The sequence below is a fragment of the Panthera onca genome, chromosome B3, assembly GCF_046562875.1.
Source record: "Panthera onca isolate mPanOnc1 chromosome B3, mPanOnc1 haplotype 2, whole genome shotgun sequence".
NCBI lineage: Eukaryota > Metazoa > Chordata > Mammalia > Carnivora > Felidae > Panthera > Panthera onca.
The window spans coordinates 36,788,367-36,816,166 of record NC_138344.1 but is presented as its reverse complement, the minus strand read 5'-3'; the positions used below and the strand labels follow the sequence as shown (position 1 = coordinate 36,816,166).

At 53.4% G+C, this 27,800-nt stretch overlaps 1 protein-coding gene and 1 long non-coding RNA gene across 3 annotated transcripts in view; one reads left to right on the top strand and one right to left on the bottom strand.

Annotated features, from left to right (window-relative positions):
- Positions 1 to 9,579: 9,579 nt before the first annotated feature.
- LOC132668955 (uncharacterized) lies at positions 9,580 to 22,201 on the bottom strand. The gene is made up of 4 exons (XR_009605896.3): positions 21,998 to 22,201; positions 13,852 to 13,941; positions 13,245 to 13,392; positions 9,580 to 12,818 (listed from the first exon to the last, which is right to left on the bottom strand). It is a non-coding gene; the product is annotated as an uncharacterized LOC132668955 (long non-coding RNA).
- Positions 22,202 to 22,268: 67 nt separating this feature from the next.
- The window catches only part of CORO2B (coronin 2B), a 133,521-nt gene continuing 127,989 nt past the window's right edge, over positions 22,269 to 27,800 (top strand). Inside the window, exons 1-2 of one of the 2 annotated variants that reach the window (XM_060618178.3) lie at positions 22,269 to 23,082; positions 24,566 to 24,659. Coding sequence is in view for 1 of the 2 variants with exons in the window: in XM_060618177.3 (XP_060474160.1) it covers positions 23,068 to 23,082 (15 nt within the window). In the remaining variant the exon portion in view is untranslated. The remainder of the gene's footprint in view (positions 23,083 to 24,565; positions 24,660 to 27,800) is intronic. The other variant, XM_060618177.3, reaches the window with a different exon arrangement.

The window sequence follows — 27,800 nt, the reverse complement described above, 5'->3', positions numbered from 1 at the left end:
TCTAAGTGCTTTACATGTAATCCAGGGAGGTAGACACCATTATTTTCGTTATCACTTTGAAACACAGAGAGGTTAAGTGAATGTCCAAGGCCACAGAGCTGATGGGTGGCAAAGCCGGGACTTGACCTTGGGCAGTCTGCCCTCAGAGTCTGCACTGCTAACCAGGCCTCCATAGGCAAGGACAAGGGTGTGGTGGATGATGGGTGAGAAAGTTGCTTGGCATCGTCCCCCTCCCAGGAATGTCATTCCTGCGTTCCCGTTAGACTGAGCAGGCTCCTGGGAGGTCCCAAAGACATACCTCAAGTGGTGGGCGTTTGGGGACTGTGATGGGCCTTTGGCGGGAGGAGCGCGGTCCTGGCAGTTGAGGGATGTCTTAACCCAATGGCAGGCAGGGCAACCCAACAGGTACTTGTGGGCACCTCCTAGAACGGAATGGCAGGGAGGGTAGAGGGGGCACAGGGTCTTCTTCAGGGACCAGTGAGCGAGCTGGGGCTGGCAATGGCCTGGGGGAAGGGCAGGCAAGGGGAAGCTGACAGGTGAGGCTGGGTCCCAAACCGCTTTGGGGATACACTGAGGGGGGGTTCGGTGGGGATCCCCCCATACATAATGCATCTCTCAGCTAAACCCAGACTCTCTGGAAGCTGTCTCCTGCTGCCAATGCCTAGCAGGCCCAGGGGTTCTGCTGGAGCTCCAGATGGCTGGGAGGGTGGGGGTAAGAAGGAGAAAGCAACCGCCTTCCCCTGGAGAGGAGGAGGAGGATATGGGGCCATTGGCCTCCCTGCTAACTCCCTGTGGGCAGCTGTAGGAGAGGTAGGTGCAAAGAGCTGGACACATCTTGGAGCAAATCCCAGCTCTGCCCCGACTTGCTGTGTGACGTTGGGCCAGTTAATCCCCCTCTCTGAGCCTCGGTTCCCTCATCTCCAGGTCCTGCTACCCACCCCACTGAGGGGTTGTGGGGAATAAAAAGAAGCAATGGGTGAGGAAGTGACCCATACAGGCCACGGAGGGCGCGTGTTTCCCTTTCACCGCAGTACTGTCCTCATCTCGGCAAATATTTACGAAGCACGTTTCACGCTGGACACTATTGCGTGCACTAAGAGAGGGGCGGGTCGGCAGATAAGTGTGAGACACAGCCGTGCTTTACCAGAAGAGCCATACATCTGAGGGGCAAGGAACAATCATAATCCAGTCACACCCCTGCTAGTTCAAAGCGGCAGGGTGTTTTACTAATGCTTTAATGCAGAAATTGTCCTGTGCTTTGTTTTGCCGGGAGCAGTTGCATAAGAAAAAATAAGAAACGGGCACATTTTCCCTGCCCCCTGGCAAGAGGAGTGATAGCCTCTGGGGGAGTTTAGGGCTCCCTGGCCCGGGGCAGCAGGTGGGACTTAAAAGCCTTTAATGAACTTACACACGGGCATTTGTCTTAGAAGCCCAGCCCATCTTTCTCAAAGTGTGATCAGTGGACTGAATCAGAAAGACGCGGAGCACAGACTTAAGCACATTCCTGGGCCCCCCTCCTACTCTGCTTTTGTAGCATCTCTGTGATGGGGCATTTCAGCAAGCGGCCCTTGAGATCCGGAGCACGCAGAGGTCTGGGAAATCCTGCCAGGCCACTGGCAGGACAGGCTGGGGGGCACAAAATGCAGGATCGCATCGTGGGCATTGAAAGCTGGAGTTGGAAGGCTGGGGAGGTCAGAGGCCAGGCCACACGGAGCCCCTGAGGAGCCAGGGCCTGGGAGGGACGGCCTCAGTGAGCCCCGGAGGACCAGCCATGAGCTGGGAGACCTTGCAGCCTGCGGTGGGGGGGTCTCCCCGCGCAGCGGAACCAGGCCTGGGAGGATGTCTCTGCCCCCTGCAGCCCCTCTCGGGGAGTGTCAGTGCCAGCAGGGACTCCATGCAGCTGACGTGGTTCTCGAAGTGTAAAATGAAACAAACAAACGAGTGATAAATAAAAATTTTAAAAATAAAATGAGGGCTGCCAGGGTGGCTCAGTCGGTGAAGCGTCCGACTCCTGATTTCGGCTCAGGTCACGAGCTCACGGTTCGGGGGTTCAAGCCCCACGTTGGGCTCTGGCTGTGAGCACAGAGCCCTCTTCTGATCCTCTGTCTCCACCTCTCTCTGCCCACCCCCTGCCCCCTCTCACACTCTCTCTCTCTCTCTCTAAATAAATAAACTTAAAAAAAACAATACAATAAAATAAAATGAAACAGACAACTCCTGTTCCATGTTAAACGCTCAGAGACCAAGAAAAAATGACACAGTGACTTGCGGGAATGTGAAAACTGAACTAACTGAATAGTCTGCTGACAACCAGATCAGGACTCACTTCAAGGCCCTCCGGTCCCCGGGCGCCTCCAGTTTAAACTCTGAACACTTTCCTCAGTCCCAGCCAGCTCGCTGCCTGCCTTAAAAATCCTGTCAGTACTCTTCCCAGATTTCCTCATTTTGGCCCCTGCTCACAGCCTGTGCGGGTGGACTCTCCCTTTCTGCAAGAGGTCTAAGAAACTGAGATTGACTTCATCAGCGGATCTCTGGTGTCTTTGAGGAAGTCCATGGTCAATTGCTTGCCAACAACCTTGGCTGGCGCCTGTGACGTAAAAAGAAATACAGATGGTCTTTGTCCCCCTGAGTCTTAAAACCCTTGGAATTTCCCAAATATTAGGAGTGTCATTCATTAGGAGTCCCTTTAGAGCACACCTCAATGTAGGCTAATGGGCTGACTTAGGATGGGGGCCCTGGATAGCCTCGGGATGGGGCTGGCCACCAGAAAGACCGAGTGATCAGAGGGTTAGAACATTCAGACCCAGACACCGACCTCCTGGAAAGGAGAAGGAGGTGGTGGCCACAGATTAGGCTCTATGTGACCAGCAGGAGTGGATGAGCTTCTGGACTCCTGGAGATTTGGGGAGGGGGCGTGCTCGGAGAGCATGGAAGTTCCGCATCTTTTCCCACATCCCTTGCCCTGGGCACTTCTTCCACTTGGCTCTTCCCGAGTTATATCCCTTGTATTGCACTGGTAAATGTACATAAATGCTTCTCTGAGTTCTAGGAACCGCTTTAGCAAACTGATCGAACCCAAGGAGGGGGTCGTGGGAACCTCCAATCCACAGCCAGTGACGGGGCACCTTGGGGGTTCAGTCACTTGGGAGACCGGCTCTTGATTTCAGCTCAGGTCATGATCTCACGGTTCGTGGGTTCGGGCCTCCTATCCGGCTCTGCACTGACAGCGGGTGAGGAGCCTGTTCGGGGTCCTCTCTCCCCCTCTCTCTGCCCCTTCCCCACTCGTGTGCACATGCTCTCTCTCTCTCTCTCTCTCTCTCAAAATAAATAAATAAACTTAAAAAAAAAAAAAAGCACAAGTGACAATGTGGGACTTGGGATTGGCATCTGAAAGGCCTGGGGGGTAATCTCTTAGGACTGTGCCCTTACCCTGCAGTATCTGATACGATCCCAGGTAGATAGTGTCAGAATTGAGTTAAATGTGTGGGACACCCGGTCAGTGTCCGTGGAGAACTGCAGAATCGCTCAGTGGTATGAGAAAAAACAAAACAAAACAAAACAAAACACTGGAGTGCCTCAATAAAGGTCAGTTTGATTTAGGAAAATAAAGACTTGCCCCCCTTCCTACACTCTGAAAGCCTGGGTTGAACCTTGCCTACTGAGTAGTGGCCCGAATAGGTAGGCTGCATAATGAGCCTCCCGAAGGAACCACCCTTGCTGATGCCTTGACTTTAGCCCAGTGAGACTGAGATTGGACTTTGGGCTTTCTGTAAGAGAATAAACTTGTGTTGTTGTTAAGCCACTAGGCTCGTGGTAATTCGTCAGAGCAGGAGTAAGGAGCTGTTACACCCGCCATGTGAGATAAAGGCTCTGAGATGGGCCGTGGGTGCAGCACGCTCAGTCCGTGTGGAAGAAACAACTCGCCTGGGCCAGGGGGACATGAGACTTCTGCGGTTCTTAGGTGCTTGGTGACAATTGGGTGAGGGAAGGGAATGGCCAGGTGGGAGGCACCACAGTGCGGAGGGCCTTCTAGGCGAGAGTACCGCAGTATAGGTTTCAGGCCAGAAAGGAATGGGCTCTGAAGGTCAGGCTTCCGGAAGGTCGCCTTGGCTGCAGAGAGGTGGAAGGACCAAAGGGGCTTGTGGGGGGCCAGCCACAGTTCGGGGAGTGCGGGTGAAGGCCAGTGTTAAGAAAGGGAGGAGGAGGGCAACTTTGACGGTACCCAAGCTGGGCGCCCACAATTCGAGCTGACGGGACAAGATGGAGGGCAGAGGACAAGATAGTGTCACCCCCAGGGTCTATCTGTCTTTAATCCTTCTCCTCTCTGGGCCTCAGTCTCCCCGTTGGTAAAGTGATCCCTGACAGTCTCACGGTGAACCTGAGGCGGGAGCAAGACTGGCCCATGCTTCCCACCTGCCTCCCCTCCTGGGGGTGTAGTTCCAGAGGGTGTCCACCAGAGGGCGGGGCGGCCCACAGCCTCCTTCACGCCGGGACTCCGAGACCTCCCCGGGTTTCCGCCCAGGCGCACGCGACTGCCTGCGACTCTTGGCATCTGTGTCACTTTGAGTTCTGTCGTAGGAGTTACGGGTGCCGGAGGTTTGTCGGGGCTTAAACTTGTGGCAGCTGGGGAGGGAGGAAGCGGGACTGGCAGGGAGAGCGGCAGCCCCTGACCCGAGCCTCACTAAGTCTGGCCACTCAGCAGGGACCCCTGGAGCCCAGTCGGCAAGCTCCTTCCTGAAGAGGCCCAGGAGCCGCAGCGGCCTCCCCTCCCTCGAAGCACAAACAACCCACTTCCTGGGTCATCCCTTGCCGGCTGGTCCCCCCGTAGCTGCCCTCGGTAGGCCCTCCCCTTCAGGCACAGCTTCGGGGCCTGGGGGCCAGGCGGCCAGGCCTTCTGACTGATGGATTCAGTGTTGAGGGCAGAGCGAAGGACCACCTGAGGCGCCCAGAGGAACCAGGGCCCAGCCCTCCTCGCCCTGTGGTGGGGTTTGCACAAATTAGCACCCACTCTTTGGGTTTCCTATGGCACAATCAGGGTACTCTTCCAGGCCAGCTCCCCCCACCCCAGGGGGGCGGGTGAGGATCCAAAATGGGAGTGTGGGAGGGGCCACGTGTCCCCCAAAGGAATGGCACAGGAAGGGCAAGAGCCCTGAAGCCCTGTGGTTTTAAGGGGCTTGTGTGCTCCCCACACATGCTCCCAACACGACTCCACCTCCCCGTGTTGCTGGGGTCCCAGGAAAGGGAGCTTTGAAAGGGTTTTTTTTTTTTTTTTTTTCCAGAATCAGTGAGGTCCGGGGGTGCTTGTAGAGGAGTGCTGGGCTGCAGACTCTAGGCTGGGCTGGGTCCCTCCGCCCAGTGCCTCTCTGGCACCATGATGCCCATCTGCCATTGTGGAGCACTTGGGCAAGGGCCTGCTGCTCCACTCTCCTGGGTCCAGATGGCCGTCCTGTGCCCTCCTCTCCCGTGCTCTCCCCACTGCCCTCGCCCCCAGCCCCACTCAGAGCCAGGGCCTGGGTAAAAGCCAAGGCTGCCTCCCAGCACCTTCTCCTTCCCGACTGGAGGGTCCTTGGTTGTCATGGAGACCAGGCCTGCCCACGTCCCTCAGCCTTCCGGCAGGGAGGGGGAGATGGCTGGGGTGCCCGAGTGGAAGAGGGACAGATATCCAGATAGAGATAGCAGGAGAAAATCCACCCCCCTCCACACATGCACACACACGCACGCACACACACACACACACACACTCACACGAGAGCCTGAGAAAGGACAGGCACAGTGTATGAGGTTTGTCGTGACTGATCTGTTGTTGGGTTAAGAGAGTATAACCAAGTATGCAGATGTGTGCGGGGCCAGGTGTCTGTGTGAACAGAACATGCCTCAGGGAGCCTGAGCGGACGAGAACATGTTTATCCGATGGTGTGTTAGGAGGTCCTGTTTGTACAGCACGCATGGGAAGGTGTATCTAGTAAAGACGTGCCTGTGAACGTGTACCCGAGCTGTGGTGACTGTGTGCACGTGGGCAGGAGTGTGCATGCACTGTGGGGGGTGTGAGGGCCCGACTCCCTAGCTCCTACGCACTGGGTGAAAAGGTAGACTTCGGGTGCCGGTCATTGGGTAGACGATGAAGTATGGGTGGGAGAACCTTGGGAGAACCAGGAAGGAGCAGGGACCACGATGTAAAGACCTGACTAGCCCCCTTGCCTTCATGGTAATATCGTGCTGCCTCTCCCCTTCCTCCTTTTCCCCAAACTGTAGGCCCCCTGTACCAGGATTGTATTCCCCCCTTGAAGTGGGAGACCATCCAAGCCAGGTCCTGGTTTGTCCCCTTAAATCAGAAGTTTCCAGAGTGTATGGCTTGACATTCTTATTGGAATAGGGTTCTCACTTAAATTTGAATTTCAAATAAAAAGGGAATAATTTTTTTAGTATAAACGCATCCCAAAGAGTACATGGAATTTACTTATACTAAAAAATTACTCATTGTGTCTTGAAATTCAAATTTAACTGGGTGTCCTATATTTTTATTTGCTAAATCTGGCAACCCTATCCTGGAAGCCCCCCAAAGACACAAATAGGTTGGAATGAAGGATAGAAAAAGATATTCTATGCAAATAGAGACCAAAATAGAGCTGAGAGGGTATACATACTAATATCAGACAAAATAAGATTTTAACTCAAAACTTGTTACCAGGGGTGCCTGGGTGGCTCAGTCGGTTGGGCGTCCGACTCTTGATTTCGGCTCAGGTCATGATCTTGTGTTTCATGGGTTTGAGTCCTGCATCAGGCTCTGTACTGACAGTGTGGAGCCTGCTTGGAATTCTCTCTCTGTCTCTCTGTCTCTGTACCCATGCTGTCTCTCTCTCTCTCTCAAAATAAATAAACTTTTTTAAAAAGTTGTTACCAGAGACAAGGACGCTGTATATTCATAAAAGGGTCAATCCAACAAGAAGTTATAACAACATAAACTAATGTGCATTTAGCAACAGAGTCCCAAAATAGATGAAGCAAACGTTGACAGCATTAAAGGGAGAAATATACAGTTCTACAATAATAATAGAAGACTTTAATACCCCACTTTCAATAATGCATAGAACTAGAAAGAAGATCAATAAAGAAATAAAGGACTTGAACAGAGCTATAAACGAAATGGATCTGGAGGCACATACAGAACATTCTAGCCCACAACAGCAGAATCTGCATTCTCCAATGCTCATGGAACGTTCTCCAGGATAGACCATATGTTAGGTCACAAAACAAGCCTCCATGGATCTTAGACAATTTAAATCATCCAGGCCATCTTCTCTGACCACAATGGAACGAAAGTAGAAACCAACAAATAGGGAAAACTGGGAAATTCACAGCTATGTGGAAATTAAACAATACACTCTTAAGTAACCAATGGGTCCAAGAAGAAATCACAAGGGAAATGGGAACATTAGAAAATACTTTGACACAATAAAAACAAAAACACAACATACCAGAAATTCTAGGATTCAGGGAAAGCAGTGCTTGGAGGGAAATTTGTAGCTGTAAATGCCTACATTATGAAAGGAGAGACTTCTCAAATCAGGAATGTAACTTTATACTTTAGGAAACCAGAAAAAAGGGGCAGCTAGTGGCTCAGTTGGTGCAGCATGAGACTCTTGATCTCAGGGTTGTGAGTTCGAACCCCGAATACTTAAAAACACAATCTTAGGGGCACCTGGGTGGCTCAGTTGATTGGGCGTCCAACTCTGGCTCAGGTCATGATTTCGCAGTTCGTGAGTACGAGCCCCGCGTCGGGCTCTGTGCTGACAGCATGGAGCCTGCTTGGGATTCTCTCTATCCCTCTGTCTCTCTGCCCCTCCCCTGCTCAGGCGCTGTCTTCTCTCTCTCAAAAATAAACAAATAAACATTTTTTTTAAAGATTATGAGAATATGAACAATTAACTGTATGCCAAAAAAACTGGATGACCTAGATGAAATGAACAAATTCCTAGAAAGACACTAACTACCAAACCTGGCTCAAGAAGAAAATGAATATCTAAACAGAATTATGAGAAGTAAAGAGATTGAGTCAATAAGGGTAAAGCTCCCAACAAAGCAAAGCCCAGAACCGAATGGCCTCACTGCTGAATTCTACCAATCATTTAAGGAAGAATCAACATCAATCTTTCTTCAATTTCTAAACAATAGAAGAGGTAGGAACACTTCTAACTCCATCTGTGAGGGCAGTGTTACCCTTATACCAAATCCAGACAAAGATGTTACAAGAAAGCTACAGGCCAATATTCCTTAAGAACATTAGATGGTCTAAGTTCCAAATAACTGCAGTATTTATTGTTAAATATGTGTGTGGATGGGGGTGTATTGTAAGTCAGCATTTTTTGCTTACTTACCCTTTAATAAACAGTGTTTTCAACATGTGAGTCAATATGGAGAACTTCCAATTATACAGCAGGTCCTGTATATGTGAGTTTCCATATGGGATTGTTTGGAGAACAACTTAATTACAGTGAGATCTTTCAAACTTCCTCGCATAGTTTGTGTCTCAGTAGATTCAAAATCATCAGTGACTACAGGGTCATTGTCAAAATAAAGAATAGCACATGACTTCTTCAATTCTGTCATCTTTCTAATGGGTCCAATCATGTCAATATTCTCTACCTTTCAGTCATTTTCTCTGATTTTTGGAGAAGAAAAACTTCAGGTTTTGCCAAATAGAGTGAAATGTTTCTAGCGAAGGTATTTTACTGGAAATTTTTGACTATTGAAACATTTGTAAGCCACTATAAGCCACTTAGTTTCAACTAAAGAAACAAAGATATAAACATATTGCAATTTCTACATTTTGTTGTGAAATAATCTCTACCAAATTGATCCTTATATTTAAGACTTTTCCTATTTGTTTATCTGTTGCTTCGTGTGGAAGGGAATCTTCAAGGGTAAGATTAATAATTGTTCTTTCATGAATTATGAGCAAAGATGAATGGACAAATATGGCTTTAGTGTCATGAATTGAATATGATTTGGGAAGATTGATTTAGACATATTTACACATTTGCAGAGGCTATAATGTGATTATTTGCTACTATAACAGACTAATACAGAGATACAAGTTTTTCGCTATTTTCAAAAATATATTAATGTAACTAAAAAGTATTACTCATTGCTATTTTCCTTTTTTCATACTTTTATTTTTAAAAATTTTATTGGCATGAATAAATAAATGTATATATATACACGTATATGTATATATATGTATATGTGTGTGTATGTATGTGTGTGTGTGTGTATATATATATATATATATGTATGTGTGTATGTATATATATATATATATATATATATATATATATACCTCTAAAACCCACTTTTAGGAGTACCTGGGTGGCTCAGTTGGTTAAGCATCCAACTTCAGCTTCAGCTCAGGTCATGATCTCGCAGTTTGTGGGTTCAAGCCCCACATCAGACTCTCTGCTGTCAGCATGGAGCCCGCTTCAGATCCTCTGTCCCCCTCTCTTTCTGCCCTTCCCCTGCTCACACTGTCTCTCTCTCAAAAATAAATAAACATTTAAAAAAAAAACATTTTTACCATCTGTGTTTCTTTTCCAGCCATTTTTATTATTTCTTTCATTGCAAGAGCATAGCTACAAGTTCGCTGTGTCAGGGAAGGGATGACCCCCACACCAGATGTCAGATGCACTAGAAAGGGTCACTGCCTGGAAGAGGCATTTGTCTATGTCCCCAAGACCAGGCCTGCCTGATGCTCTGTGTCTGCCTCACTGCTTTCTGGAACCTTCCTGCCCAGCTAGGAATAATACCTGCTGGGGGGCCCCCAGTCTTAGCCGATGGTTCCACAACATCCCCCTCATCCCCTGGGCCTGGCTGCTTCCTCTGCCATGTGGTTCTCGGCCCCAAGCCAGCAGGGAGGCAGACCAGGATGAGAGCAGAAGGGAGCCTCACGGTGTTAATTGCGCTAACGAATTCCTGCAGCCCCGTCTTTCCGGTCTTTCCTTCACCGCTGCGGGGAGGCAGCTTTGCACTTTGCATCCTGAAGTCAAGCAGCCCCTTCCCCACGCCCTAGGTGCCCTGCACACATGAGAAGGGTGGGAACAAAGAGGGTGTTAATGTTAAAGATAGCACCTTCTCTGTGCCGGGGTCCTTCCTAAGCACTTTTCGTGGATGCTACTCATTTAAGCTTCGCAACAAGGCAGGCATTATTCGGAATCCCAATGTATAGCAGATAAGCAGCCAATATATCCTGAGTCTTTACTCTGTCTAGTCTCCATCCCAGGCCAGGGACAGACTTTCCCCCAGCAGGTGGCTGCTGTCAATCATTTTCTCTGTTTGATAGAAGAAGAAACAGGCCCGGAGAGGTTAGGTAATTCAACGAAGGTCACACAGCCAGCGAGTGGCAGAGACAGGATTTGGACTCAGATGGGGCTGATTCTAAAGTCTGACGCTCCTTACCACCACCCAAAACATCCTCTCTGAGGGGCCCCCCACTTAAAATCCTGTCTCAATCTTGTGGATACAGGAGGTGCCTGTAGAGACCCCGGGCCGTCCCCTCCCCTCCAGCCTCGGGTCACACCTGCAGGGAGTCACATGCTGCAAAGACTTGCTTCTGGCCCTGGATGCCTCGCTGCTCCAGGCTCCTGCCTGCCCCCTCCCTACGCTGTGACCTATCCATTCTCCACAGGCCTCCTCCGTGGCGTGGCGAAAGAGCAACTTAGACTCCCCTGCTCCTGGCTTTCCTTTCCTGGCCTGGAATGTGGCAGCAGAAGTCACAAGGGGGGAGGAGCCCAGTAGTGCTGCCCGGTGCTCCTGGGGTGAATGTGGCAGGAGCCAGGGCGCTGGGGGCCCAGGTTTGGCCTCTCTTGACTATCGATTTGCTGGGGTCCAAAAGGAAGGATTTTGCAGCAACAGCTCAGCACAGTGTGCATTTCTCTCTCTCTCTTGCTCACTCATGCCTGACCCTACTGACCTCGTAGCAGCTCGAGGACCTGGGGGGCGGGGTACAGTGATGCAAAGTATTCAATAAAAAACTCCGACCCGCTGATCCCCACCCTCCTTCTTGGGTCTGACGCTTCCTGTTCTTTGACTTCCACGCTTCAATTTTCTCATCCGAAAGTGGGCATAAAAACAAAACCGGTTTCACAGAGTTCTTGTAAGGAATAAGTGAGATGACGTATGTCACATGCTTTAAAGGATAGTCCTGGCTCACGGTGAGTCCTAGAGGGATGTTGGTTATGGTCCCCATTTGTTATTATGAAGCTAATCCCCAGGGATCAGGCAACGGGGGGCCAACCCCTGAAGGCATGGGGTAAACCTGGAGATTGAATACAAGCATTGGGGCTTCCAGAACCTTCTTTGCCACCGACTAGCTGGGTGACCCAGGGCGAGCTGCCTGCTCCCCACCCCACCTGCTGCTCCCCCCCTTACCCCAATCTCATGCTTCAGTTTCTCACCTGCAAAATCCGGATGGTTGTAAGGATTAAATGAAATAATAAGTATAGAGTGCTTAACACAGTGCCTAGACATAAATGGTGGCTGTTATCATCATTATCACTACTTACTCTCTGAGAGGTTGTCATGGGGACGGGAACAAAGAGCAAGTTTTTTTTTTCTTGGTTTGTAACTAAGGACACAGGGATCCAAAAAGTCAAAATGACTGACCTGAACTCCACCGCCGATTTCTGGCACAGCTGGGATTTAAGAACATAGTATCACCAGTCCCTCATACTAATAAACTGACTTGCTGTCTACAAACTGTCTCCAGGGGCACAGGCTTGTTTATCCTAGCCTGAGACCTGGTCATTTTGCTTCCGTTATTTTTTTTTCTTTTTTTAATGTTTATTCATTTTTGAGAGAGAGAGAGAGAGAGCAGGGGAGGGACAGAGAGAGACGGAGGCACAGAATCCGAAGCAGGCTCCAGGCTCTGAGCTGTCAGCACAAAGCCCAACATGGGGCTTGAACTCATGAACCGTGAGATCATGACCTGAGCCGAAGTTGGACGCTCAACCGACTGAGCCACCCAGGCGCCCCTTGCCTCCGTTTTAGAAAATGGGTTTTTATTGGGGCGCCTGGGGGCTCAGTCGGTTAAGGGTCCGACCTCAGCTCAGGTCATGGTCTCACGGTTTGTGAGTTCGAGCCCCGCATCAGGCTCTCCGCTGTCAGCGCGGAGCCTGCTTGGGATCCTCTGTCTCCCACCTAAGCCCCTCCCCTCCTTGCACTCTCTCTCTCTCTCAAAAGTACATAAACAGACATTTAAAATAGATTTTTATTTTTTAGGGCAGTTTTAGGCTGACGGCAAAATAGAGCAGAAAATACAGACTGCCCGCCCACCCCTGCCCCCAAACACAGACATCGCCTTTCTATCAACGTCCTGCACATGGCAGAGAGGGACATTTGCTACGATCCATAAACCTACACTGACACGTCACTGTCACCCAAAGTCCGTAGTTTGCATCAGGGTTCCTGCCTGGTGTCGTTCAGTCTGTGGGTTTCTACAAATGTGTGATGTCCTGTGCCTACCATTACAGGAGCTTACAGAATAGTTTCACTGTTCCAAAATCCTCTGTGCCCTGCCTGTTCCTCCCGTCTCCCCCTTCGCCCCTGGCAGCCTCTGATCTGTTTGCTGTCTCCATAGCTTGCCTTTTCCAGAAGGTCATGTAGCTGGAATCATACCATATGTGGCCTTTTCGGACGGACTTCCTTCACTTCATGACATGCGTGTCAGGTTCCTCCGTGTCTTTTCCTGGCTTCAGAGCTCATTTCTTTTTAGTGCTGAATGATATTCCGTTGTCTGGATGTACTGTTGAGGGTTACCCACTCCCCTGCTGAAGGACATCTTAGTTGCTTCCAAGTTTGGGCAATTATGAACGAGGCTGTTTACCGCTATAAACACCTCGTGTGGGTGTTTGTGTCGAAGGTTTGTGTCGAAGGTTTGTGTCGATGTAGGTTTTCAACTCCTTTGGGTAAATGCCAAGGAGCATAATCGCTGGATCGTATGGTAAGAGTATGTTTAGTCTGGTAAGACACCGTCACCCTGTCTTCCAAAGTGGCTGTGCCACCTTGCGTTTGCACCAGCGATGAAGGAGAGTCCCTGTGTCTCCACACCCTCACCCTTGTTTGGTGCTGTCACCCTGGGGAGCTTTGCTCCCATTTTGCAGGTGGGGAGACTGAGGTGCAGAGAGGGGAAGGCTTGGCCCCGGCAGTGACAGATCGTCCTCCCCCTCTCCCTTCTCCCCGTGCCAAAAACTCACAGTGTGGGGACCGATGTGTGTTCTTTGGCTCAGGAGTCATTTTTCCGGTGGGCTCTGTGCCCTTCCCAGCAGGCTCGGGGCAGAGTGTCACCTGCAGGGAGAGGCTCCTCTGGTGGTCACCTCAGCAAGCATCTTCGCAGAGGTGATCCTGGAACACAGGGCAAAGCTGCAGGCCGGGCTGTTTCTCTCTCCTTCCGTGGATGGTTGGGTGGTTATGGTAGGTGCTGTCTGGCTTACACTTCCCCTGGGGAACCCCAAGTAGGAAAGTCGGGGCCCTTCCATGCTCTCCTTTCTTTGTCCCCTGGGGGACCACAGAGACTGTGGAAGACAGGCCTGTCCCAGCTAAGCAGCAGGGGAGCACAGAGAAGGATCTGTGTCCAAAAAGACAAGAGACCAATGCGGTGCGGCAGAAAGAACCCAGGTTGGAGCCACACTGACCCAGAGGCGAATCTTGCCTCCATCACTGCCTCTTGGGTTGACCTTGGGCTCCAACTCTCCGAGCCTCCATTACTTCATCTGTAAAATGGTCATAAACCCCTCTAGGACTGTGGGTAAAGACAGATGGAGACAATGGACCTAAAGGGACCCAGCCCCTGAAATGGCTCACCTTGAAATCCTTGACCTTGGGTCCCCATGTCTGATGATGGCAGAAAACACTCATCTTCCCACCTCCAGGGGGCCCTGGCAGGATTTTGTCCTTTGGGAAGGAAGTTTGGAGGAAGACGATTAAGAATTTGAATTAGCACATGCGGCTGCGGGCGACTAAAGACCATGCTCCGGGCTGAGGAAGAGTTTGGGGATGGAGATCATCTGCGAGCTTTTAGAGATGCAGAGGGTTCGTCCAGCCCCAGACCTACTGCACCAGAATCTACATGTTAACAAGATGCCCAGGGCGTTCATTCATGTTTGAGGAGCACTGCCTTAACAGCAAGTTAAGGAGAAGACACCTCCAGCTAGCCTTTACCTACCCCAGCCAATCCACGAGGAACTGTTGAGCACAGAAGGCCAAGGCAGAGAGGGAGAGAAAGAGGCAGAAAACAAAACCCTTCCCAGGACGGCAAAGATCTACCTAGGACAGTATTGCCCGCACCTCATGGAGTACCTTCTTCAAAACTTTTAAAATCCCCTGCTAGTTAGTACCTGAGACCAGTCAGGGCCTACAGTGCCCCCAGTGCAAGATGCCTGGGAGCCTGGCCTGGACCCCACCTGAGCCTCAGTCCCCCATTCGTCTCCTTCGGGTACCCTTTCACCTTTCCCCCCAGGGCATGGGGTTGGCTAGATAACCCTCCACCAGGAGCACCGGGACTCACACTTGGGGAGCTGTCCCAGAGCCCTGTAACCAGCTCTCAACTCCAAGAGGGCGGACGGGTGGGTGGCTGGTTCCCACAATCGGGCTGGTGCTATCGTTTCTGCAGGGTGGAGGGCACGAGAGATGGCGCCACTGAAATGGGGCTGCCACACTGATGAGGAGCGATTCCCGTGCAGACTCAGGACAAGTTCAGGCCTCTGGGCTGCCATCAGTCCGCTGCTGACCCTCGGGCTCGAGCCCTGTGCGTGAGTCTGTGTGATGGCTCTTGCCCATCCATGATTTGCCCATAGTGTCACCTCTGGCCTACAGCACAGCGTGACGGGGGTGTTAGCGAACGACCTTAGCCCTGGTGCCAGCCTCCGTGACCAGCCAGGGCACGTCTCCACCCCAGTGCAGTCTTCTGTGGCCTAAAGCACTTGTCATTCCCACCCTGGCATTCTGAATGGTCAACTTATGACCACAAAACGAATGATCCTTCTCGGTCTCCCACATATTGGGTAAGACTCGCATTTATGGGCATCATCAATAAAGCAGATGAAGACGCTTTGAGAAAGTCAGGGGAAGCCGCTGTTTCTGGACAACCCAACGGATGATGCAGCGTCATGACTGATCCAACTGGCATGAAAGAAACAGGAGCAGGGGGCTGCAGAGGTGAGCAGATCCATACTGTTCTGATAACAAGCAGGTTCCTAAGAACCGCGGCGTTGTGAGTAATAACAGCGTTCTCGTCTTTTTCTCATGGTGGAAGGTAACGGATTAACCAGGAATGACATGTTGGACGATAAAGAACAGGAAAAGAAGATGGCTCTTGGATTCTGTTGGGAATCTTCATCCGCATGGACTGGGCAATAAACAAGTAAGTTAGTTTCTTTTCTCTACGCGTGATTATAAATCTTCATTGATAAATCACCGTGCCCCACATGGGCCAAGAATCGTGTGGTGCATTTTTTTTTAATGTTTATTTCTGAGACAGAGAGAGACAGAGCATGAGTGGGGGAGGGGCAGACAGAGAGAGGAAGACACAGAACCCGAAGCGGGCTCCAGGCTCCGAGCTGTCAGCACAGAGCCCAACGCGGGGCTCGAACTCACAAACTGTGAGATCATGACCTGAGCTGAAGTCGGACGCTCAACCGACTGAGCCACCCAGGCGCCCCTGTGTAGTCCATTTTAAAATCAAATTGTTTATATAGACATGGATCCTCCCCCAACACACAAATTTCCACAAGGCCCCCACGCGCCAAGGGCAGCTCCTTCTGGGGGTGGAGATAAGCCTTGTTCTTGTGAACCAGAATCAGCACATCTTGCAGTGGGCAGAGACCTTGGCCACCATCTGGTCCAAAGCCTGCTCTTTACAAATGATAAGGGGCTGAAATGCAACAATGACACCTCGGGGTATTTAACATGGACGAGCTGGTGAGTGCTGGGAGCTCAGAAAAGGGAGAGGACAGAGTGTCCGGGTGACGGGGGTATCCTCGGAATGAAAGGGCTTTTTCTGCTGAGCCAACCTGGAGGAGACTGGCGCGGAACATTCCTTAGGCGGCGGTAGGGGAATCAGGCACCGAGGGGGAGAGTGAGTAGGACCTGGGGCGGGGGGGGGGGGGGGGGGGGGGTGCGGGCACTGTCGGGGACTCGTCTGGCTAGAGTGCATCTGGGAAGGGCGGCTGGGCTGTAAGCGGATCTCTGAGACCCGTCTCTGAGTCTCTTGAGGCCCCACCCTTGCCCTCCAAATCGAAGAGCTTCTCTCCCATGAGGCAATCTGGATACATGCCATTCTCATTCCTGGGGGCATCTTCGGGAAAGCCAAGGGGGGCTAACCCTGGGTGGTACCTGGAACCACTGAGTTTGCACACTGTTTCAAGCCAAAGCACGGAAATCCAAAGCCACGGCCCCTCTCTGAAGCTGTTTCAGGCCGACTCCCCTCGCCTCCTCCTGTCCCTGACGTGCCTGTAATCTTGTCTTCAGTGGAAAGATTTTAAAAGCCTCTGGCTAAGATTTTGAAGCCCAGGTTAACATTCAAGTACGTTGCCTGAGAGATGGAAATGAAACAGCCCCTTCCTCTCGGTTCTGTGTGGTTTGTAAAGCACCTTCTTACCCGTCCACCAACGGGGCGCCCACCATACTCTATGGTGAAAATCAGTGTTTCTCAGAATCCCAGGAAGACTTATTTAAACACACTGCTGGACCGCACCTCCAGAGTTTCCACATCAGTGAGCCTGGTGTGGGACCCAAGAATCTGCGTTTATAACCAGCTCCCAGGCGAAGCTGCTGCTGGTCTGGGACCCACACTTTGAGAACCACTGATGTAGGTGTGATCAAAGTTGAGGTTCAAAAGGAACTCAAGGCTGGATATGTGGTTCCCAGGTCCCAGGTGGCTCTTTACAAGGAACCGCTCACACCCTCTGTTGGTAGTTGGGGGCATGGCAGGGTGGTTTTCCCCCTTTCTTCTTTTTTTCCCAAACATTTTTCATCTTTATCTATTTATTTCAACTAAGTTCATTTATTTATTCTGAGAGAAAGAGGGAGAGAGAGAGTAAGTGAGGAGGTGGCAGAGAGAGAGAGAGAGAGAGAGAGAGAGAGAGGGAACCCCAGGCAGGCTCCGCACTGTCAGCACAGAGCCAGATGCGGGGTCCGAACCCACGAACCGTGAGACGGTGACCTGAGCCCAAGTGAGACGCTTCACCAACTGAGCTACCCAGGTGCCCCAAACATTTTCCAACTTTAATAAATGTTTGCCAGTCGGTATTTCTAGAGTAGATGGGTTTCTGTAATCTCATTCTGTAAATGAGTAAACCGAGGCTTGGCGAGGCCATGGGGCTTTGGTAAGCCACATGCTCACGCGTGGCAAAGCTTGAGCTAGAACTCAGACCTCCTGATTCCTTTCCCTGCACCCCGGAGGAGTCCTAACCCACAAGCTCCTCAGGCAGATACCCTGTCCCCAGTGCTCTGTCACTGAGATCCCATAACAGTTCTCCGCGACCAGTGTTGTTATTCTTCTCCGTGTTGGAGAGGAGGAGACCGAGGTACAAGGAGGTCAAACAACTGTTCTGATCACGCGGATAGTGTGGGGAAACCAGGATTTGAACCCAGGCATCGTGGCCCCAGAGCGCAGCCCTTAACCGCTGCACGCTATGCAAGTAGGCGGTGTTTCTGGAACACGTCTGTCTCTGGGCTGCGCGTGCAGTGTCTGCCTGTGCAAACCGTCTTCCCTCCCTGCAACTAAACGTGTCTGTTTACCATCGTGGCCCCAGAGAGAGCTGGAAGAACAGACTGGGGGCAGGAGGCGGGGAGGCGCTGACCTCCGGCTTCCCTCCCTGAACCCCGTTCTGTGGCTCTTCCTCCTTCATCCACTTCCGTGCCTCCCACATATGTGCAGCACGCCTGTGGACACACACACCCACACGCGCTCACACAGGCTCACAGAGTGGGGCACGGGTGAAGAGCCTGTGGCCCAGGTGAGGGTGTCCCCAGCCAAGGACACACAGATGTGCCTACTTTCAGGAGGCTCACCGATCACCACCCCTCAGATACAGGGTGAAGGATGACACCCCACGTCGGGGGCCCCCTTGCCAAAGTCGGTATTATGTGCATTGTCTAGGGGCCAGGGAGAAAGGGAGTGAGGGACAAGGAGAGAGAGAGTGGGCGAGAGACGGACCGAGGCAGGGACAGGGACGTAGAGACAAAAGCACACACAGACATGAGAGGACAGGGGGGCAGAGCTGGAGGACAGACAGGAGGAAGAGAGAGCATGAATGTCCAGCGGAGGGAAGGCAAGAGGAAGGAGAGCCCCCAGCCAGGCACGAGGAGCAGTGGAGGGGGTGGGGGGTGAAGGGCAGAGTGGGAAAGGCAGGCATGAGTGGGGTCTGTTGGTGCAGAAGTGTGGAGAGGTCACAGACACGCAGATTCGAGGCATGGAAAGGCGGGGGCAGTGGCGACACGAGGTGGAGAGAACTCGGGAACTGAGGCAGGTAGCGGGGGAGAGAGACTGGGAAGACAATGGAAAAGAGATAGGAAGGGAGAACTGGGGACCAGGAGAATTGTATAGAGGGAAAGGGCCGAAGCGATGTGCTGGAACCACCGAGAAAAAGAGCAGTCCCTGTCCTCAAGCAGCTCCTCCTCCTCCAGGAAGCCCAACACACAAACAGGAAATGACAAAACAATGCGAAAGTGCAGAAGGAAGCTCCAGGAATATGGAAAGTGGCACAGAGGCTGGCATCTGAGCCATCACAGTCCTGGTCATAGTCCAGGGAGGCTCCCTGGAGGAGGCAGCATCGGAGGAAAGAAAGAGGAAGACTCCGATGGGCGCTGAGCGGGGAGCGATGGGCAAGCGTGTCACGGAGACAGGAAGCCTAGGAATTAAAGGGGCTGGGGTGTGCCTTGGAGGGCCCTGTTGGGGCTTCATCCTGAAGGCATCAGGGAGCCCCTGATGGATTTCAAGGAGGCAGGTCTGTGTGTGTTTCCTCAGGGAAGCCTGAGCTGCTGGGTAGAGAATGATTGGTGGGCACAAGATAGGAGGCAGGAGGATCAGTCAGGGAGGCCCAAGCAAAATAAATGGCTGCACTCGGCAGTGGTAGTGGAGATGGAGAGGAGGGGAAGGATTTGAGGGGCAGTGAGGTCTGCGGGGCCTGTCGACCGAGCACCCAAGGGCAGGCGGGATGTGCCTGTAGGTCAGCGGATGGCATGAACGAGGCGGCCAGTGAGCACAGGAGGAACACCCCCTTCCTCTGGGGCTCCATGGCTTTGGAAATTCCCCTCCGTTCCCTGCTACGGTGTAGCAGGTCTGGGATGTGTCCCCACGTCCGTGGGCAAGGACCAAGCCCTTCTCACTCCATACGGTGGCACCCAACATGACACCCGGGCAAATGAACACGCTAGTAAGGGCGGAGCCTGACTTTGAGAGACCCAGCGCCTCACTCTGGGGTGCCGGGACCGGAGCCAAGGGGTTACTAAGGCAGAAGCTAAAGGCGACGTCTTATTGGATTGGTTGAGCCGTTACCCAGCATGTCCCATGTGTCAGCCATGCCTTGTGATTAGAAAGAGAGAACACATGGTCAGAGCCCATCCAAAGAGGACAAATCTACTGAGTTCTGGCCATTATGACACAGTTTGGATCAGGCCACTGTGGAGGTCGTGTCAGGAGAGCCACCTAGAGGAGGTGCCATTTGAGCTGGGCTTTGAAAGATGAATAGGAGTCTGCCAGGCAGAGAAAGCGGGGTAGAGGCATCCGAGGCCAAGGAGAGAGCATAGTCTAAAGCATCGAGGCGCCAAAGTGTCTAGGGGAGACAAGAGCTGCTGTCACGCACTCTCATTTACTCCCCAGTTTGCAGGGCATTCCCTCAGTTTCCCTCGGCTCCCATCGCAGCTCCGTGCCTGGTCCCAGAGATCACCTTCCCATTAGACCACCTGCACCCAACTCCTTTTTCAGGCTCTGCTTTCGGGAGACTCCAAACTAACATGGGCTGCGGGGTGGGAGACCTGGGGCAGGAGGTATCGTGGTATAGACAACTGCACTACAGAAAACGCATTTCTGAGTATCTTCTCTGGGCCAAACCCTTGATTTGGCAAGTGGATGCAGAGTTCTTTGAGAGGGTCCTCACGCTCCCAGACCTCCGTCCTGACTGGGGAGATGAGACAAGAGGGGTGAGCCACCAGCACGTGAGGGATCAGGAACGTTTTCTGTCTGCCTTTGGAGCGCGTCACATGGGTTGTGGGCAGCAGATTGATGTTCCTAATTACATTTGGCTCAAGCTGATATTAAGTATTTGTCTCATTCCCAGAGCCCACAATGCCGGCGGATGGCGGGGAAGGTGCCAAGAGGGATGCTGGGTAGCTGAGGCTAACAATCTGGGATTTTAAATATCCATGAGAGATAAAAGTGGACAAGTCACAGCCATGGGGGAAGGGTGGCTGGTGTTCTTGAGTACCTTTAATGGCTTCCAAGAAGGACTGGAGGGGCCCTGGAAAAGGTCCTGAGGTCCATCTTCCTGTCTTGAAGGCTGACCTACCCAAGACCGTGGAGACAGGGAATGCAACCCATTTCTGATGCTGGATAGCTAGATGACAGAGCTGTTTTTGTGGATCTAATTTAAATTTCTTCTAATGCAGGTCAAAGGTTTATTTTGCTTGATTCGTTGTTAATGGCATTACAGATTCACCAAGCACCAACTGTTTGCGGGGGGGGGGGGTACTCAGTAAGAGGACATGCCTTCATGCTCAGGACACTTGTCAGCTCACCGTCTCGACTGACGGCAAGCTCATGAAAACAAGACTAGGCACTCAGACCCAAAGACAACAGGGGGAGTATGGGGGCTGGAGTTGCCAAGCGTACAGCTTCAAGCAATGTGGCCAAAGGCATGAAGTCCCACATGGAAATAGGAAGGGTGTGCACAGAGGAGCATCTGCTCCCCAAGAGAACTGGTAAGTCATTCCAACTCCTCACCTGTGGAACCAGGACTAAGAGCTGTCCTTCCACGTCCTAGGACAAGTGTGAAGCTCAAACAAGGAAGCAGGTATGACTGCACCCCAGAAGCCACCGAGCCAAGGCACAAGGCTGTGCCTGATCTAAAAAGACTTCTGGGGGCGTCTCGGTGGCTCAGGTGGTTAAGCAGGGGTTCTTGATTTCAGCTTAGATCGTGATCTCAGGGTTTGTGAGAGCTGTGCTGTCAGCACGGAGCCTGCTTGGGATTCATTCTCTCTCTCTCTCTCTCTCTCTCTCTCTCTCTCTCTCTCCCCCTCTGCCCCTTTCCTGCTCAGGCGCTCGCTCTCTGTCTCTCTCAAAAATAAATAACCATTTAAAAAATTAAAAAAGAAAAAACTTCTGTTCAAGTCCTATCTCCGTCACTGTGTAATCTTGGGCAGGTCCTCTCCCCTCTCTTGAGTCTGTTCACTCAACCAAATGAAGATGATAATTCCTTCCTCATACTCTTGCATGTAGGATTACAGGAGGAAATGAAAATAAAAATAGCAGGGCGATCCACAAAGCGCTCTACAGGTGCTGATTACTCTATTATTGTTGTAGTCTACTCGGTGGGCTCCTTGGAGGCAGGCAGCCGATCTCCCCTGTTCTGCCAGCACCTGCCACGGAGCAGGTGCCCCTACGCCACTTGGTCCACTGGGTCCTAGTTCATTACTTGCTACAATCGCGGTAGAGCTGGAAGCCAGCACTTCCGGGCTTGCAGAGGGAGAGGGGTGCGCGAAGATCCCTCCCGCCTCCGCCTCCGCCTCCGCCTCCGTGTCCACTAACCCCTCCTCTCCGGAGTCTCAGCGGTTCAGTATCTGCCAAACCTGTTCTGCTCAGGTGCTCGGGAGGGGGGCCTCCCTTCCAGTGGTTGTCCCTGAAGTCCATCAGCAGCTCCAGGGCATGGTGTGACCCAGGTCAGGATGAGTGTACCACACAGGTCGCGCCTATGTTCCCCCAGAGCAGCGCTGCACCCAAGCGTGGACTCACCTAGGGCAGGGTTCGTCCAACCTCGAGAAGACAGCTTTTGTAACATGGGGTTCCGTGGAGACCGCGTGGCGACGCGGAAAGAGCGGGCGCCAGGAGAAGCGCCTGGAGCCAAGTATGGCCGTGTGCCCTTGTCTAAGTCACTTCCCAGTCTGGTCCTCAGTTTCCTCCTCTGTGAAACTGGCTGCAATTCCCTCTGGGCTGGCCAATCGCTGCGGGACTTAGGTTCAAAAGACTGCTAGCGCGGCCCCCTCCCGCGACCCTGTGCGGGTCCGGCGAGGCCTGCGGCCGCCACGCCCCTCTCCGCTGCCGCGCGGCACTCTCGGCCGGGGCGGACGTCGCCAACCTCCAGGGGGCGAGCCCGCGGGCTTCTCGGCCCACGCGGCGCCTCGGTCGTCTGGCGTGTGACTTCAGCAGCGTCCCCGGGCCAACGGGGCCCTCGAGCGCCGGGGTGGCCGCGCGCGCCAGCAGCCAGCAGGTGCCAGGGCCCGGCCTCTCCCGGACGCGTGGCGTCCGCGGGCGCGAAGGGGTTAAGGCCGCGGGGCCGGGGCGCCAGGCCCGGGCTCCGGGAGCGGCGGTGCCCGGCGGCGGGCTAGCGAGCCCCAGGCGCAGGGCAGGGCAGCGGGCGGGCGTGCGCTTCCTCCTCCTCCTCTTCCTCCTCCTCCTCCTCCTCTTCGTCGTCCTCCTCCTCCCTCCGCCTCCTCCTTTGTAGCGAGTTCCCGGCCCCTCTTCCTCCCCCCGCCCCCCAGCCTGGGCCCTCTCCCCCTCTCCCTTTCTTCCTGCCTCGCCTTCCTGCGGCGAAGGAGGCTCATCTATTATAAATGCACATTCGGGGCTGACATCAGCGGCGAGCGGCGGGCGAGCGCCGACGAGCGGTCCCTGCGCGCTGCCCGCCCGGAGCGCGGCCCCAGGCTCAGCGGAGCCGCCCGCGGGGCGCGGGGAGCGGGGAGCGCGCCCAGAGCTGCCCGCGCCGCGCCGGACCGCTTCCCGCCGCCGCCTCGGGCCCGCGGTGGACCCCGGCCGCCGCCCCCGCACGCCGCGCCCGCGCCCCCGCACCGCCCCGGAGTTTCTGCATGACTGTCACAAAGGTAAGCGCCGCTCGCCCGCCCTGCGCCCGGGACCCGCCGGCGCCTGCAGCCCCCGGCCTCGGCTGCTGGGGGCGCGGGGGTGTGGGCGTGGGGAGGGGGGCACTGGTGCCGGGAAGGTGCGGCGCGCGCCTCCTCTGCTTCCCCGGTCCCTCCAGTCGTTCCGGGCCCCAGGGACTGCGGAGGGAAGGGGGTTGGATGCCGCTTTAGCAGCCGCGGTGGTTGGGACGACATCTCTCCGCACCGGCCCACCCGCGACTGCATTTTTAACCCTGCTTAGGATGCTGCATTTTTAACCCCTGGAGAGCAGTGTTAGGCGGCTGCGTGGTGTCCCCCATTGGAGCGCGCCACGGGGAGCGTCGCTGGCAGGACAGTGGGTGTGGGAACGGGTTTGTCGTCCTGGGGAAGGCCATCCGAGGGGAAAGCCCACCCCACCTGCTGGCCTCTGCCGCCCATCCCGTGAACTCTGGCCCCACTCCAGAGTTACTCAGTGGAGAAGGCGCTCCCCAGCCCCGGGAGTTGCTACCAGGGATAGGACAGGTTCTGTGGCGACTGGCTTAAAGAGGGAACGTGACAGGGAAGGGAGAGATGCGCATTCTGGCAGTTCCCATATTGGAGGAGAGTTCTTGGACTCTGGCACTGGGGCCCAGGTTCATTGGAGAGACTTCGGGGCCTCCCTGGTATGGAAAGCTGACCAGGGTGGTAGAAAGTGCCCAGGATTAGGAGACCTGAGGAGACCTGAGTTCACTCCCCGGATCACCCCCAAACCCTGTGGATGACCTTGGCTGGGCCCTTCTGCTTTGGGCCTCAGTTTCCTCTTGTGGAATATGAGGACGATAATGTGGATCCTGGGGCTGGTGACAGACAGTGGAAGAACCAAGAAGAAGATCCAGGGTGTGAACCCACACTTCTCAGAGCGCTCCTTCAGGGTAAGGAGCTCACAGCCTGGCTTTGGCATTCGGTCTGGCAATCCACACACCCAAGGCCAGATTCCAGTAGCTGCCCACCTGGCTGTCAGAATCGGAGAGTCGGAGGCCAACATGGAGAGGGCAGCTTACTCGTGGTCAGAGTAGTGGACCAGATGGAGGGTCAGCTGTGGAGGTGATGGGAGGGGTGGTCCTGGCTCCTTCTGATAAGCCAGGGGCTACCACTGCCCCCATGAAATCTGCCTGCCATAAGACAGCATGTCTGTTCAGGGTCTTTGAGCTCAGTGCCCAAATTGTCTCTTAGAAACACTGCGGGAAGATGTGCCTGGGGGCTGAGGGTCTGCTTTGGCTAGACCTGCTTTGGCAGGGCTGGCTGGGAAGGATTATTATCATTAAGGTTATTAACGTCGAAGACGCAAGCAGGCCGAGGCAGAAGAGTAATGGATGGGCCTGGATGAGAGATAAAGGATACGAGATTTGTAATAATAGCACTCACATCTGACTCAATGCCTCCCCTGCGCCTCTTTATGTGCATGAGCTCAGGTAGTCTTCCTTCCCAGGAGGCCTGCAAGGAAGGAATGTTCAGCCCCCTTTAAGAGAGGAAGAAGCAGAGGCTCAGAGAGGTCAAGTGACTTGCCTAAGGTCACACAGCGAGTAAGTAGCAGAACTGGGGTTTGCCTTCAGATGCGTCTCAATCTATGGCCTGTGATCTTTCCATTGCTCTACACTGTTGAGTACCCTGGAGACTGGGTTATTCCCATGGAAGGGGGTCAGTCGTTGGAGGCTCAGGCCCTGGGGTGGAGACGCCATGAAGGAGGGTAGTTGTCTGCTAAATTCATTGGCAGGCCAAGCCTCTCGGTATCTAGTGATTATTCACTAATGCCCTCCCCTTTCCCCCACCCCCCGCCAAACCCTTCTGCATGTTTCTCCTGTTTAACCAATGTGGCATCGGTTTAAGCCAGCTCAGAGGATTAAATAAAATCCCCACATTAACCCTATCTTCTCTCCCCTTGGCCAGCCCTTCACAGACCGGAAGTGTTCATGTGGGGAGGGCTACAAGAACAGGAGAAATGCAGGAGAGGGGTCCGGGGGCAGTCCTGCTGCCTGAGAGCCTGCCGGAAGAGGCTCCGCCATGATTTCCAGAAGAGCCACAGTGCCCTGGGAGTCTGAAGCCTGGCCTCTAGTCCTCAGTCACCCACACACAGGCTGTGTGATCTTGGGCCAGTCACTCCCATCTCTAAGCCTGTGTTTTCCCATCTGTGAGATGCAGCAGTGAGTTTCATTGATGTCTTGGGTCCCTTCTGCTGGGCCTTGGTACCGCTTCGGTGAGGAAGTCCGCTCTGATGGAGACTGGGGGGCTCTCTGTTCTGGGGAGGGAAGGGGAGGGGTGGGTCTAGTTATAAGCCAGATATGAAGAAGAATCCTGAAGGGGGTCTGGAAGGTGGAATCACTGCTTACCAACTGGAGTGACAGGCAGGGGAGGAATGGATTAGAGGGCGAGACCCCAGCCCTTGCCGAACCTCCTCGAGCCAAAGGTCCTCCCTCTCTGGCGAGCCTCGGCTGCCTCCCCCTTGGAGTCCTTGGGGCCAGGGTTAGGTGTGGATTGCAGCAGTTCTTATTAGCTCAGAGGGCCTGGAAAGTGCACAAGAGGAAACCAGATGACGAGCTGCTAGAACTTCAGTAGGACTTCCTGAGAGCAGGTGGGCCTCCGTTTTCCATTTACCATCCCCCCTCCCACACGTAGCCCAGCCGCCTTCGCCTTTGCGGTGAGGTCCAGCCGCTGAAGTGGCACATAGATCCTGGGGGGTTCTGGAGGGACCCCTGCCCTAAATGGCACTAGAGCTAAAGAGCCCTGCGGATCTCTGGAGGGTGGCCTTCTCGCCCGATGGCATGATTCCTGGTTGTGACGTTTTTTCAGCTCTATCTTATTGTGTGTAGTTTCGTAAGCTGTCTTAGCTTCTTTATGTAACGAGGAGGAAAAGGAAGAAGAAAAGAAGGGATGCGGCTTCCCAGACCAGAACCATCCACGGGAGTAAGGTCCTTCCTGCCCCCAGTCTCAGTCCAGTATCTGTCCAGAGGGCAAGTCAGTGGTGAGGGAACGAAGGCCGCTTTCCCAGGAGCAGGATGATTTTGTTCTTTGCGTTCTCGCGCCTGCTCTTCATACTTTTTCTGTCTCTGTGCCATTTCAGTCATATGTCAGTGCTTCTCTGGTTCTAAATTGGTTTCTAAACTGCCATCAACTAGAAGAACAGAACAAAATACATTAGAATTGTGTGTAGAGCACAAGTCAACAGGCTATAAGAAAAGTCTGCACGGGCGCCTGGGTGGCTCTGTCGGTTAAAGCGTCTGACATCGGCTCAGGTCGTGATCTCGCGGTTCATGAGTTCGAGCCCCACATCGGGCTCTGTGCTGACAGCTCAGAGCCCAGAAGCTGCTTCGGATTCTGTGTCTCCCTCTCTCTCTGCCCCTCCCCCACCCGTGCCGTGTGTCTCTCTCTGTCTCACAAAAACAAATAAACATTAAAATTTTTTTTTTTTTTTAAAGAAGTCTGCCAGCTGTCATGCAGGACTTTGCAAACCCCTTTTGTTGCTTCTAGGGCCTTTGGAGTGATTTCTTGGCTTTTGTCTGGATGTGACCAGACTGGACCCTGGGGCTTGGAGGTAAGGAAGGTGATGACTTATAGTGACTGGGCTGCCTTGTTCCCAGGTGCGACTTGTTGGGTTAGACGCCAGTGAGCTCGGTGCTTTCTGTGTTCCCACAGTCGGCTCAGAGGGTCAGCAGTCCAAGAACAAAGTGCCCTGAGGAGCAGGAGTGCCTGACGCACCTCAGAAGGTCTTAGGAGAAGGAGTGAGTGCAAGGAGAAGACTCCAGATGCCAGCATCCCCCTCTAAGCAGCCAATTCCAGGTTCACAAGTGTTATCAGCAGTCACACCATGGCCCCTCGTTCCGTAGGTCACCCCTTCTCTCTTCTGTGCCTGTCCCAGCAGAGCACGGCTCAGGGAGGGGAGCCCATGGCTCCTCCTGAACGCAGTGGGACTGAGGACAGGGTTGCCTTGCCCAGGTAGTTACTAACAGGCCTTCATTTGGAAGGTCATGTGTCTCTCGGGCCCCGAAGAGTGGCCCCAAGTCATCCAAATCTCTCCCTTGACAAATAGGGGAACTGAGACCCAGGGAGCAAATTATAACTTGCCTAAAGCAAGTGCTTTTCCCACCCGGCTGCCCTGCAAGGGGGCCCCCAGGCAGCCTGAGTGGGGACAGGGCCCCACTCCAGTCACCCTACTGCATCGTCCTGGCCTGGATGCTGGTGTCTGAGATTCCCTCTGCTGGGCAGCCACCCCCCTTGCTGAAAACTCCTCAGGGGTCAAGGTGTACGGGAGCCCTTGCTACACCCAGGGTCAGGATGGGGAGGAAGAGATACAAAGCCCTCTGCCTCCGACTCCTGGACCCAGGATCTAGCCTACCCAGGAGATGCCTGGACTCCCAGACATTCCACTTCCCAGCACTTCTTTCCTGTCTGGCCCTTACTGGGAGAAGAAATAAGAGAGCAAGCCTGTCACAGAGCCAGCTCAAAGGCGGAGACATTACCCGCACAGACCCAGCTCCCAGAAACCTGGGGGTGGCGTGGGGCTTCTGCTTCTCTGTTCCGTGTACCCATTATACCTCCTCCCTCCACTCAGTTCTTCTTCCAGAGCCCTGGCATTCTCATGCTGAAGGTCTGTGGCTAACATTCACGCATTTGTATCTGAGCTCCTATTCTGGGCCAGGCCCCGTGTGAGGCATTAAGGTCACAGAATG